Consider the following 14,083-nt stretch of genomic DNA (forward strand, 5'->3'; position numbering starts at 1 on the left):
AAACAAACATCTTCCTGTTGCATAACAGTAAACCCTTAACGCAGAGAAGAAATCGACATGTAAACATTTCTCGTACATTTTCATAACTCCAGTCAAGGTTGTAGGAAAAATTTACAATGTATAAATTTGTCGATTGCAGGACGAATGGTATTTATTTGTCACCAGATTCTCATCACTTGTCACAAAATAAACGTAGGATTTCAGTTACGAGAATGAACTTTTGAATAACAAGATTGTAAAAGAGTGAACTGATTTTGGTTATATTCAAAGAGTGTGCCGCGATGATTTTTCGACCCACAGAAAAAAACCCAAGTAATGATTAAATTGAAAGGATCGAAGATGTTTCAGTAATAAAGGGTTGGGAGTTTACTACAAGTTGGGGACTGGACGACTGAATAGGCTGCGTTTGTCTTTACGCTTTTGAAGGGGAAACTTTCTTGAAACAAGAGGCTGTATGTGAAATATATAACATCCAACAAAGGTCTCCATTCAAAGATATAATGCATAGTCCCCCACATGGGCGCCGAACCAAACCAGCCTGAACCGAACCGGGAGAACTTCATTTCCGGAATTTCAGGCTTTTTTTTTTCCTTGATTACCGCAATTAACTTAGACGCAAGCATTTTTGAGATTTCCATCTTTTAACTTAACTTCAATGTTCAAAATTTTTAAGCGTGCCAAAAAAAAAACATGTCGAAAGATCTACTCTGACAGATGTTCCGACTTTTTAACATTTTTGCATACTAATTTTGAAACAAGTAAGAATTCTTGTAATGGCCCCAGCCAGCTGTCACGTCGGACTTCTTTTTTAAAAATGAATATATTGTTCATTAATTGATTTTATATCATGATGAAATGCTAACGAATAAATTTGGTCTCTGCAGAAGGAAGCAATAGCGATGTCATTTGTTAATATATTCTTCGTGCAGCACCAGATAACCATCCATTAAATTTGCATTGGTCATGGCTTTCGATAAATTTTCCAATCCAAACCTTTACAGGACGATTAGAAAGGTCTCAAAAGCATGTGGTTTTGTTATTTTGATCAGTCGTGAACGACCATGAGCGTGTTGTTTTATTCCGCTAGATGGGTTGCTGAAAGACCAGAAAGCGCCACTACAAATGCTGCGACTCGTCATAAAATCGTGTGGGCTGTAATTGAAAACGTCTCTCATTCTTTTAGATTATGGCTTTCATGTTTTTAAATCTAAAGAGTTGTTTTGCGCAGGAAAAAGGTTGATCCCTAAAAATCTAAATAAGGAGAATGAGCAAAGAGTTACTGCTTTGATTTTGTTAATCACGGTAAATGAAAAAATTATTTTAGGTGTGCGTAACACCTAAAACAAGTCCTAATTGCTCATAAAAAATCGGTTCATAAAATTGAAAGTCAGTCTGTATGAATGTATCGTGCTGTGATGATATTCTGCGGTTTTTTTTTTCCCTCATATTCCGACCTCAAAGACGGTAGTTGGATACTCGCCGCTGGTTGTATTTCCAACAGTATTTGAACCCACACTGCCATAATGATGAACTTTGCTCCTTAGTCTGACTTAACTTAAAAGTAATCCACAATTTGTTGAATTGCAATTATCGGGAAATCCCCTTTGATGTGAGGACTCAAAGTCACCACTTTACAGATTTTACATTGGATGTATATCCATTAAAAGATTGCCGTTAAGTTTGTGGTCCTGGAAGTTAAGAGGCAGTGGTTCCTATGCCCCAGTGGTCACCGACCAATTTCGGGTGCGAAATTCTACTTTCTTTAAACTTTACCCCACAGTCTGACTTAAGCTAAAAGTAATCCATAATTCCTTAAATCTTCGGGAGATCCTCTTTGATGTGAGGAGTCAAAGTCTCCGCTTTACAGATTTTATATTGGATGTAAATTATCAAATTTCCATTTGGCACTTTCAATTAATTCTCTTATCCAGTATGCTTATGACTTTGTTACACCACGATACTGCGGCTTTAATTCTATCCCATTGAGAACTTTCCATTAACCAACTATCCAATCAAATGAGCACAGGACCTTGTGATGTAAAGCTATCACAAGACCAGCGTCGTTTTATTAAAAAAAAGTCGTCAAGAAGAAGAGCGTATCAATCCTGATGCACTTCTTAAAGAGTGCGAGCAAAAATTAACAGCCTTTTTTTATCACGGTTAATGAAAAAATTATTTTAGGTGCGCGCAATACCTAAAAGAGTCCTAATTGCCCACAAAAGGTCTATCAGTATGAATATATTGTTCTGTGATGATATTCTGCAGTTTTTTCCCACCTATTCCGACTTCAAAGACCGTCGTTGGATACTTATCGCCGGCTGTATTTTCAACAATTTTTTAACCTACACCGCCATAATGTTGAACATTGTGACATTGTACGCTGTACGAAAAAGTTCATCTGTTCCAAAGACGTTGAGAACATTGATGCTGAGTCTTTCTGTTTCTGATGTTGTTGTTGGTGTATTCGTTCAACCTCTTTTTACATCATTTCTGGTCACTTGGCTGCAAATGAACAATCCCAGCTGTAGCGCCTACAACATGATGGGTAGCGCTATTCGTTCGCTTTTGATGAGCTCGCATCTGAGTGTTATGGTTTTAAGTGTAGACAGGTTCTTAGCTGTTCATCTTCATCTCAGATATAAAGAACTTGTGACTCACAGGCGTGTTGTTGCTGTAGTAATATCAATTTGGGTGTTCTGCACATTACTTTCACCAATGATGCATTGGGTCTCTACAAGCACTCGTTCTATAACTAAGGCCGTTTTCCTATTAATTCCTTTCCTTCTTATGATTTTAATAAACATCAGGATTCATTTCATTGTCCGCCGGCACAAGTTTCAGATTCAGTCCTTGCAATTACAAGAAGCAGGTCAGTGCAGTGAGGTGAAACGATTGGCTGTCTCTCTTAAGTCTGCGGTTTGTATATTGTATGTGTATCTCATATTTTTAGTTTCGTATTTCCCATCGTTTTCCTTGATGCTTGCAATGAAAATAAACGGCCCGAATAGCACAATTAGGAGTTTGAACGTTTTTACACTCATTCTTCTATTTCTGAATTCAACTTTAAACCCTTTAATTTACTGTTGGAAGATGAGACACATGCGCCACTCTGTCATCAACATACTGCGTAATATGCACTGGAAAAGAAACCGTACTCTAAACTAATTATGCAATCAGTCATAAGGCTTCGTTGAGGTCGTCCATATTGTTTAACTGGCAAGGGCTGGGTACGTTCCCTTTTTTTCTCAACCGAAAAAAAGAGAAACTAGAACGTTATTAAAAACGTAATTGAAACGCCACAGAAACAATGGTAGATATTTTAATTTTTAAGGGAAAAGAAATCATAGTTTTGTGAATACAGTGAGGGTAATTTAGCGTAATTCCTGTTTAATCGATTTTATGAGAAATAAAATTGACACTGAGTTTTCAAGTTTCTCGTTAACCTCAACATTGCCTGTTAATTTCAGCCATGAATTCATGATGTCTTTTGTAAATAAATAAAACTGTATAAAAGCTGGCTCATTGTAAACTCAGTGTATTATAACTGACATAGCCGCCAAAACCACCAGGCTCAACAGGTGAGCTATCTTAATGACGTGTGAATTTGAACTGCTTTTCTAATGTCAAATACTATTTCCAAGTAATGAATCGGTACACAAGGACGTCGTACCTGCGCAAGGGAAACAATCATCTTCCTGTTGCATAACAGTGAACCCTTGACGCAGAGAAGAAATCGACATGTAAATATTTTTCGTACATTTCCATAACTTTAGTCAGGGTTGTGGGAAAAATTACAATGAAGAAATTTATCGATTGCAGGACGAATGGTATTTATTTGTCATCAGATTCTCATCACTTGTCACAAAATAAAAGTAGGGTTTCAGTTACGGGAATGAACTTTTGATTAACAAGATTGTAAAAATGTGAACTGATTTTGGGTATATTCAAATGGTGTGCCGCGATGATTTTTCGACCCACAGGAAGATGCCCAAGTAATGATTAAATTGAAAGGATAGAAGATGTTTCAGTAATAAAGGGTTGGGAGTTTACCACAAGTTGGAGACTGGACGACTGAATAGGCTGCGTTTGTCTTTACGCTTTTGAAGAGGAAACTTTCTTGAAAGAACAGGCTGTATATGGAATATGTAACATCTAACAGAGGTCTCCTTCGAAAGATGTAATGAATAGTGCCCTCATGGACGCCGAACTAAACCGGCCTGAACCGAACCGGGAGAACTTTATTTTCAGAATTTCAGACTTTTTTTTTTGATTACCGTAATTAACTTAGACCATAGTTAATCGATTAACTATGGGTCACGGCTTTCGATAACCTTCCCAATCAAAACATTTACAGGACGATTAGAAAAGTCTTTAAAACACTTGGTTTTGTTATTTCGATTGGTCGTGAACGACCATGAGCGTGTTGTGTTCATCCGACAGATGGGTGGCTTAAAGCCCAGAAAGCGAAGTTATAAATGCTGCGAGTGGGCTGCAGTTGAAAACTTTTCTCATTCTTTAAGATGGCTTTCATGTTTTTAAAGCTGAAGAATTGTTTTGCACAAGAAAAAGGTTGGTCCCTAAATAGCTAAATAAGGAGAATGAGCAAAAAGTAACTGCTTTCATTTTGTTCATCACGGTAAATGAAAACATTACATTAGGTGTGCGTAACACCTGAAACGAGTCCTACTTGCTCGCAAAAATCCCTTCATAAAAAATTGTACGTCAATCAGTATGAATGTGATGACATTCTGTAGTTTTATTCCCTCGTATTCCGACTTCAAAGACCGTCGTTGGATACCCGCCGCTGGTTGTATTTCCAACAATATTTTAACCCACATCGCCATGAGTTTGAACTTTGCTCCTTAGTCTGACTTAATTTAAAAGCAATCCACGATTCTTTAAATTGCAATCATCGGGAAATCCCTTTTGATGTGAGGACTCAAAGTCTCCGCTTCACAGATTTTATATGGGATGTATATCCATTAAAAGGCGCCGTTAAATTAGTAGTCCTGAAAGATAAGAGGCGGTGGTTCCTATGCGCCAGTGGTTAGCGACCAATTTCGGGTGCAAAATTCTACATTCTTTAAACTTTGCCCCTCAGTATGACTTAATCTATAAGAAATCCATTATTCCTTTAATCATCGGGAAATCCTCTTTGATGTGAAGACTCAAAGTCTCCGCTTTACAGATTTTATATTGGATGTATATCCATCAAATTTCCAAATAGCACTTTCGATTACTTCTCTTATCCAGAATGCTTATGACTTTGTTATACCACGGTACTGCGGCTTTAATTGCATCCCCTTAAAAATTTTCCATTAATTAACTATCAAATTAAATGAACACATGACCCTGTGATGAAAGGCTATCACAAGACCAGCGTCGTTTTATCAAAAAAAGTCGTCGAAAAGATGAGTGTGTCAATCCTGATGAACTTATAGAAGAGTTCGATCAAAAATATTTTTTCTCTTTCTCTAAAAAGGTCCTAATTGCCCACAAAGGGTCAATCAGTATGAATGTATTGTACTGTGATGATGTTCTGCAGTTTTTTCCTTCCTATTCCGACTTCAAAGACTGTCGTTGGATACTTATCGCCGGCTGTATTTTCAACAATTTTTCAGCTTACACCGCCATCATGTTGAACATTGTGACATTGTACGCTGTACGAAAAAGTTCATCTGTTCCAAAGACATTGAGAACATTGATGCTGAATCTTGCAGTTTCTGATATTGTTGTTGGTGTATTCGTTCAACCTCTTTTCACATCATTTCTGGTCACTTGGCTGCAAATGAACAATCCTAGCTGTAGTATTTACTACTTGATGGCTGGCGTTATCCGTATGCTTGTAAACGTCTCGCTCTTGAGTGTTGTGGCTATAAGTGTAGACAGGTTCTTAGCTATTCATCTTCATCCCAGGTACAAGGAACTTGTAACTCACAGGCGTGTTGTTGCGATAGTGATATCAATTTGGATGGTTTGCACATTTTTTTCACTAACGATGTTTTTGGTCTCTATAGATACTGTTCCTATGATTAATGCCGTTATCTCAACAATTGGTTTCCTTCTTAGTATTTTGATAAACATCAGGATTCATTTCATTGTCCGCCGGCACAAGTTTCAGATTCAGTCCTTGCAATTACAAGAAGTAAGTCAGTGCAGTGAAGTGAAACGATTGGCTGTCTCTCTCAAGTCTGCAGGTTGTATATTGTATGTGTATCTCATATTTTCAGTTTTGTATCTCCCATTGCTTTCCTCCATGCTTGCAATAAAGATAAATGGCCCGAATAGCACTAATAGGAGTTTGAATGTTTTGACACTCATTCTTGTATTTCTGAATTCAACTTTAAACCCTTTAATTTACTGTTGGAAGATGAGACACATTCGCCACTCTGTCATCAACGTACTGCGTAAAATGCCCCGGAAAAGAAACCGTACTCTAAACTAATTATGCAATCAGTCATAATGCTTCGTTGGGATCGTCCTTATTGTTTGACTAACAAGGGCTAGGAACGTCTTTTTTTTTCCTCAACTGACAAAAGAGAAACTAGAACGTTGTTAAAAACGTGATAAAAACGCCACAGAAACAAACATGACTATTCAAATTTTCAAGGGAAAAAAGATAAAGTAAATCATAGTTTTGTGAATGCAATAATGGTAAATTAGCCTCATCCCTTTTTGATCGATTTTATGAGAAATAAAATTGACACTGAATTTTCAATGTATTCGTGAACCTCAACATTTTTCAAATAACCAATTGAATATTCTACTTGTAAAATGAGAATCATCTCTATCTCAGTTTTATTATTACTGTTTTCCCTTGTTGTTTTTTCTTCGCTTTTATTGCGTTTATTTCGGCTGAGAATTCATCATCTCTTTTATACGTAAAGAAAACTGTTTAAAAGCTGGCTCATGGTAGATTTAGTGAATTATAACGGAAATAACTGCCAAAACCACTAGGCTCTACAGGTGAGCTATCTTAATGACGTGTGAATTTGAACTGCTTTTCTAATGTCAAATACTATTTCCAAGTAAGGAATTGGAACACTAGGACGCCTTACCTGTGCGAGGGAAGCAAACATCTTCCTGTTGCATACCAGTGAACCCTTAACCCAGAGAAGTAATCGACATGTAAATATTTCTCATATATTTCCATTACTCCAGTCAAGGTTGTAGGAAAAATTACAATGAAGAAATTTATCGATTGTAGTACAAATGGTCTCTATTCGTCACCAGTTTCTTATCGCTTGTCACGAAATAAACGTAGGGCCTCAATTACGAGAATGAACTTTAGAACAACATGATTGTAATAACAAATGAACTGACTTTGGGTATATTCAAAGAGTGTGCCCAGATGGTTTTTCGACCCACAGGAAAATACCAAAGTAATGATTAAATCTAAAGGATCAAAGATGTTTTAGTAATGAAGAGTTGGGAGTTTACTACAAATTGGAGACTGGACGACTGAATAGGCTGCGTTTGTCTTGTAATGGCCTCAGCCAACTGTCATTGTCGGACTTCTTTCTTTAAAATAAATAAATTGTTCATTAATTGATTTTATACCATGATGAAATGCTAACGAATAAATTTGATCTCTGCAAAAGGAAGCAATAGCAGTGTCATTTATAAATATATTCTCCATGCAGCACCAGATAGCCATCCATTAAATTTGCATTGGTCACAGCTTTCGATAAACTTCCCAATCTATACCCATTCAGGACGATTAGAAAAGTCTTTAAAACACGTTGTTTTGTTATTTTGATCAGTCGTGAACGACCATGAGGGTGTTGTTTCAAAATCTTGTGGGCTGCAGTCGAAAACTTCTCTTATTCTTTTAAATAACGGCTTTCATGTTTTTAAATCTAAAAAAGTTGTTTTGCACAAGAAAAAGGCTGATCCCTAAAAAGCTAAATAAGGAGAATGAGCAAAAGTAACTCCTTTCATTTTGTTCATCACGGTAAACGGAAAAATTATATTAGGTGTGCGTAACACCTTAAAAGAAGCCTACTTGCTCACAAAAAATCCCTTCATAAAATTGTAAGTCAATTAGTATGAATGTGATGATATTCTGTAGTTTTTTTCCCTCATATTCCGACTTCAAAGACCGTCGTTGGATACTCGCCGCTGGTTGTATTTCCAATAATATTTTAACTCACATCGCCATGATGTTAAACTTTGCCCCTTAGTCTGACTTAATTTAAAAGTAATCCACAATTCCTTAAATTGCAATCATCGGGAAATCCCCTTTGATGTGCGGACTCAAAGTCTCCGCTTTTCAAATTTTATGGTGGGTGTATATTCATTACATTGCCATTTAACACCTTTAATTTATTATCTGATCTAGTAAGCTCATGACTTTGTTACACCACGGTACTACTTTAATTCCATCCCATTGAGAACTCTCCATGGCTAACTATCCAATCAAATGAGCACACGACCTTGTGATGGAAAGCTATCACAAGACCAGCGTCGTTTTATTCAAACAAAGTCGTCGAAAAGATGAGTGTGTCAATCCTGATGAACTTATCAAAGAGTGCGATCAAAAATTAATTGAAATTTTTATCACGGTTAATGAAAAAATTATTTTAGGTGTATGTAGCACCTAAACAAGTCTTAAATGCCCACAAAAGGTCAATCAGTATGAATGTATTATACTGTGATGATATTCTGCAGTTTTTACCCTCCTATTCCGACTTCAAAGACCTTCGTTGGATACTCGTCGCCGGCTGTATTTCCAACAATTTTTTAACCTACACCGCCATCATGTTGAACATTGTAACATTGTACGCTGTACGAAAAAGTTTATCTGTTCCAAAGACATTGAGAACATTGATGCTGAGTCTTGCTATTTCTGATGTTGGTGTTGGTGTATTCATTCAGCCTCTTTACACATCATTTCTGGTCACTTGGCTGCAAATGAACAATCCTAGCTGTAGTATTTACTACTTGATGGCTGGCGTTATTCGTACGCTTGTAAACGTCTCGCTCTTCAGTGTTGTAGCTATAAGTGTGGACAGGTTCTTAGCTATTCATCTTCATCTCAGGTACAAGGAACTCGTAACTCACAGGCGTGTTGTTGCGGTAGTGATATCAATTTGGATGGTTTGCACATTTTTTTCACTAACGATATTTTGGGTCTCTATAGATACTGTTCCTATGATTAATGCCGTTATCTCAGCAATTGGTTTCCTTCTTAGTATTTTGATAAACATCAGGATTTATTTCATTGTCCGCCGGCACAAGTTTCAGATTCAGTCCTTGCAATTACAAGAAGCAGGTCAGTGCAGCGAAGTGAAACGATTGGCTGTCTCCCTTAAGTCTGCAGTTTGTATATTGTATGTGCATCTCATGTTTTTAGTTTCGTATTTTCCATTTTTTTCTTTAATGCTTGCAGTGAAAATAAATGGCCCGAATAGCACTATTAGGATTTTGAATGTTTTGACAATCATTCTTGTATTTCTGAATTCAACTTTGAACCCTTTAATATACTGTTGGAAGATGAGGCATATTCGCCACAATGTTATCGACATACTACGGAACATGCCCTGCAAAAGAAACAAAACTCTCAACACATTTTGCAGGCAGTGATGAGGAAGATGAACAAATGACACCGAGCTACCAAAGTTTTCGTCGCTCTATCACTTCAACCTTTTAAAAATACTTTAATCAAAGTTGTGCATGTGAGGCAAGGAAGATCACCACCTGTGTTTTGTTTTAATGGTTTTTCTCTTGTCGTTTTTTTCTCGTTCTTATCGCCTGTTAGTTTTAGCAATGAATTCACTATGACTTCCAAAAGATAACATTCGCATGTAACATATTAGCATTAAATAAAACCGTCAATAAACCGATTCATTACTGGCTCAGTATGTTATGAAATTGCATAATTTTCGAACCACAGGAAAGCATCAAAGTAAAGATTAAACGGTAAAGACAAGAATTGGAAGGTTACATAAACTTCTTAACGACTGAAAAAGCCAAGTTTGCCTTTACGCTTTGGAAGAACAAACTTTCTTTAAACAACAGATAGTATGCTATGGTGGCTTTCAAGTAAGACTTACTTAATAGTTTTCACATCTGCAACGATCATTTCGGCTTGAACCGAAACGGCAGAACTTCATTTCCAGAATCAATTATTTTCTTGACCATCTCTATTCAATTGAACGCAAACATTTTTAAGACTTTCGTGTTTTGACATCACTTCAGTTTTCGAGAATTCAGAGTGAGACAAAACGATTTCACGTTTATGGATCTATTTTAACAGATCTTCCGTTGTATTCGGGCATACTAATTTTGAAACAACTAAGAATTCTTGTAATGGCCTCAGCTAGCTTTCATTGTGGAAGTTTTTTATTTAACATTTTTTTAAATGGATTTTATTTTATGAAATATTAGTAAGAATAAATTTGGTCTCTGCACTAGGAAGCAGTACCGATGTCAGGTATTAATATACTTTTAGCAGCACCTGATGGCCATCCATTAAATTTCCATTGGTCTCGGCTTTCGATAAACTTCCCAATTAAGGCCTATACAAGACGATTATATAGGGCTTTGCAAAAACGCGGTTTAGTTATGTTAATCGATCGTGAACGACATGGAGCGCTGTGTTTTATTCCGACAGATGGGTAGGTGAAAGACCAGGAAGCGCCGCCACAAAAGCTGCAAGTCGTCATAAAATCGTGTGGGCTGCAGTTGAAAACTTTATTTATCTTTTTTAGATAATGGCTTTCTTGTTTTCAATTTGAAAATTGTTTTGTCCCTAAAAAACGAAATGAGGAGAGTTCTTCCCGGGCAGAGAATTTTGGAGCATTTCATTTGTCCAAAGCTCCCTTCTTTACTTCAGGATACGCCATTTATCTCTTGCAAGTGATAATGGTACTTTTGTTTCTTCAGCGATTGGTGGGATTCACTCAGTATTCATGATGTTTTCATTTCTGCTGGAAATCTCACCTGTCTGATTTGCAGTTACAGCCGGTCATTTAATGTCGTCTGTTTTAATTACTGACTCACTTACATGCAGTCTGTTTTTTGTGAAAGGAAAGGGAGCAAACGAGACTGTGATGCTTGTTAAGTCGATAGATAATTGGGTGTACTCTGCATGTTTTAAAAGATAACTAAATTATCTCTCCTCTTAGTCCTACTCGTGACATTTCTTTTATTCGTGTTATCAGTTGCATAAATTTACATTACAGCCACCAACTTCTATAATGGTACCAATGAAAAAAATACGACAAACAGTTGTTTTTTACTCGCAGTAAAAATGTCAAGAAAGTATTTGACAACTCGTTCACTCATTCATTGGTCATTCAGTCCATATTTCCAGCCGTTTGAAAATTAGAGATGATTCGCTTAATTATTGTTATAATGATTGCGAATTTACATTGAAAATCTCCAATGCGTCGATTGGGGTCAACCGAGGCAAGTTAGAAAATTTAGTTTTATCAATTGAGTTGATAATGTAGTGAGTTTCTAAGGCTAACGAGCTGACATTTCGGGCGTAAGCCCTTTGTGCGATCGAAAGAGGGAAGTTAGTTTCAGTTCGAACTGTATTTTCTAATTTGTGCCATAAAGGGGAGCTTGACACTTGCAAGTTGGGTACAAGTACTCCCAATTTGAGATGACGGTTAATGCAATATTTTATAAATTGAAATGTTCACGCGTTAATTTCCAGCTGTGTCGCATTTGTTGGTCTGTACCGTGCGGGTAGAAACCTCGAGTACAGATTCAGAAATCCCTGTTTGAAGGTTGAGTTACGCAGTCCGTAGAGAAGAGGATTACACATACTGTTCAAATAACCGAGTATTAAGGAAGCCATGTCAAGTACGCGCGGTAAAGGCTTTGGGTAATACACATCGAAGAACATGGTAATAGCAAATGGCGCCCAGCAAAAGACAAATAGGGTAACTGCGTACAGAAATGTGTTTGTGATCCTCGTTTCTTCTGGTGTCACGTAAGACTCTAATGATTTTAATACAGAATCCGATTTATTTTTTCGCGGAACGTTGATTTGTGGTTTTTCCGAAATGTCGGAGTCTATATGTATGTCGTTATTGCCAGGTTCAGAAGCTGTTGGAGATTGAAAAGACCGAACCGGCGGCGGCGTGATATTTCTTGACCTCCTAAGTTTCCTTTTCAAGCCTCTTGTAAACTTTAAAACGTTAAAATACGACAAGATTATCGCTGAAAGAGGCCCGAAAAAGCAGACAGTGATCATGAAATACATGAAGTGCACATCTGAAGGCCAGAAAACGAAACAGTACGATTTTCCGGGGATGAAACGATATTCTGCCCAGCCTAGAAGCGGAGGGGAAGCCAAAGATGTTGCGACCACCCAAACTGCGGCGGCATAGAGCAAGGCTTTTTTCCTGGAAAAGGTTCGGTGGTAAGAGTTCCATTTGACGATGTAGAAATATCGGTTGATAGCGATCATGCCAAGAGACGTCACGGACGAAATAAAGGACACCATCGTGAAAAAGCCAAGCGCCACGCAAGAAGTGTCCCCAAACACCCAACGGTCTTCGATGATAGTCACTAAAGTAAATGGAATGCTTATAATTGAAACCATGATGTCAGCCGCGGCTAGATTGAGAACATACAAGTTGGTGACAGTTTGAAGATCTTTGTCTTTGTAGACGATGATGAACAAACTGAGGTTACCGATAAATGCAGCCAAACCAATGACACAGAGGGCAGTCGTCTCTAAAACAGAGGCTATGAAGCGTGATGACATGTTCAACTCCGAGAATTTTGATGCAATTTCCAATATATTTAAATAAATACCAAAGTAAATATGTTATTTCTCCTGTAAAAAAAACAACAACAACAAAATAAAACCTGAAAGCGGAAGTAAAACAACTGTGCTAATCGACGCCCACATGTGCTTCAATTCAACCAAATTTTCGAATAAAGTTCTTAAAAAAATATTCCGTTTTTTTCTTCTTGAATTTCATGCCGTTTAAGCTACTTCGGCGCTCCTAGACATCGAATTGGCGAATTGATTTTTTTTATTCTAATGTGCGGGCAAAACGTCAACTGTTTTCAGATGCAAACCCACGAAACCTTTTTTCAGACTTCAATAGGACAGATGTTTTAAATTTTGCATCAAGTTTGCCTAATTGAAATATATTTTTACGATCGTAGTTTCAAAGAAGAAACTCTGTAGCACATGCAAGCTTTGGAATTGTTTGGTTAATGAAGGTTGAACGTAAATGTGGTAAAGATTGTTCGACCATTTTACTAAATGAGAGCCGTGCGGCTAATACGGATCAAAATCATGTATTTCTAAAAATCACTTTGAGTAGCAAGTTAGTTACAGAACTAGAATAATTTCCTCGCAAAGGTACTTTCCTTGAAATTTTGAATGAGTATTTTGCCTCTTTCGTGCCCGTTTGGTGTCCAATTTGTATCGACAATTACGTTCTAGTCTATTTAATATTCCTTGGAGTGAAAAGGGTGTTGCACCTGATTACGGAGTACGCGTCAAAGTTCTGGCAAACAAAGGATTGATTAGTGCAATTTCCTGATACGATTGATCTCTGTTATCATATAGGGAAAATGGAAAAGTTTCTATGTCATAACCACAATACCGTAGAACTGAAAAAACCGGTCATTAGAGCTTTGGAGAAATCCCAACGTGAGAAGAGTTTTATAAAGCTGACTTAAATAAAGTTTCAAAATGGATTTTGGCCCATTTGACATAGCCTATCACAGTGCACCAATTTCTCTCTCTCTCTCTCTCTTTTTTTTTCTTTCTTTTTTTTTTTCCATGCACTAAAATAACATTTTTCTTTTTGTGACTGCAACACAGTCGGTTCATCAAATTAGAATTGCTTTTTGTTTGTTATTGACCATTGAAATTCCTTTTTTTGGAAGAGGCCCCTTCAAAAAAAAAGGCCAGGCGTTACTTTTATGAGAAGAAAACCCCAGCTCAAGAAGAAAATCAATCAGTGATCATTTTCCGTGCTCATGCCTCACACCTAATAAAAAATCGAAGGAGGACTATGTGGCCGGGATGAAAGGAAAATCAGTTGTGTTTAAACACAATAGTTAATGCGCAGTAGTAATTACAATCAATAATAGAAATTACCTT

At 37.1% G+C, this 14,083-nt stretch overlaps 1 protein-coding gene across 1 annotated transcript; it reads right to left on the reverse strand.

Moving 5' to 3' along the window:
• Positions 1-10,912: 10,912 nt before the first annotated feature.
• Positions 10,913-14,083, reverse strand: LOC113669266 (alpha-1D adrenergic receptor). Its single transcript, XM_027185265.2, has one exon. It carries the CDS (start codon positions 12,722-12,724, stop codon positions 11,648-11,650), a length of 1,077 nt encoding a protein of 358 aa, XP_027041066.2. The 5' UTR covers positions 12,725-14,083; the 3' UTR covers positions 10,913-11,647.

This window comes from Pocillopora damicornis, chromosome 10, assembly GCF_964200805.1.
Source record: "Pocillopora damicornis chromosome 10, jaPocDami1.2, whole genome shotgun sequence".
NCBI lineage: Eukaryota > Metazoa > Cnidaria > Anthozoa > Scleractinia > Pocilloporidae > Pocillopora > Pocillopora damicornis.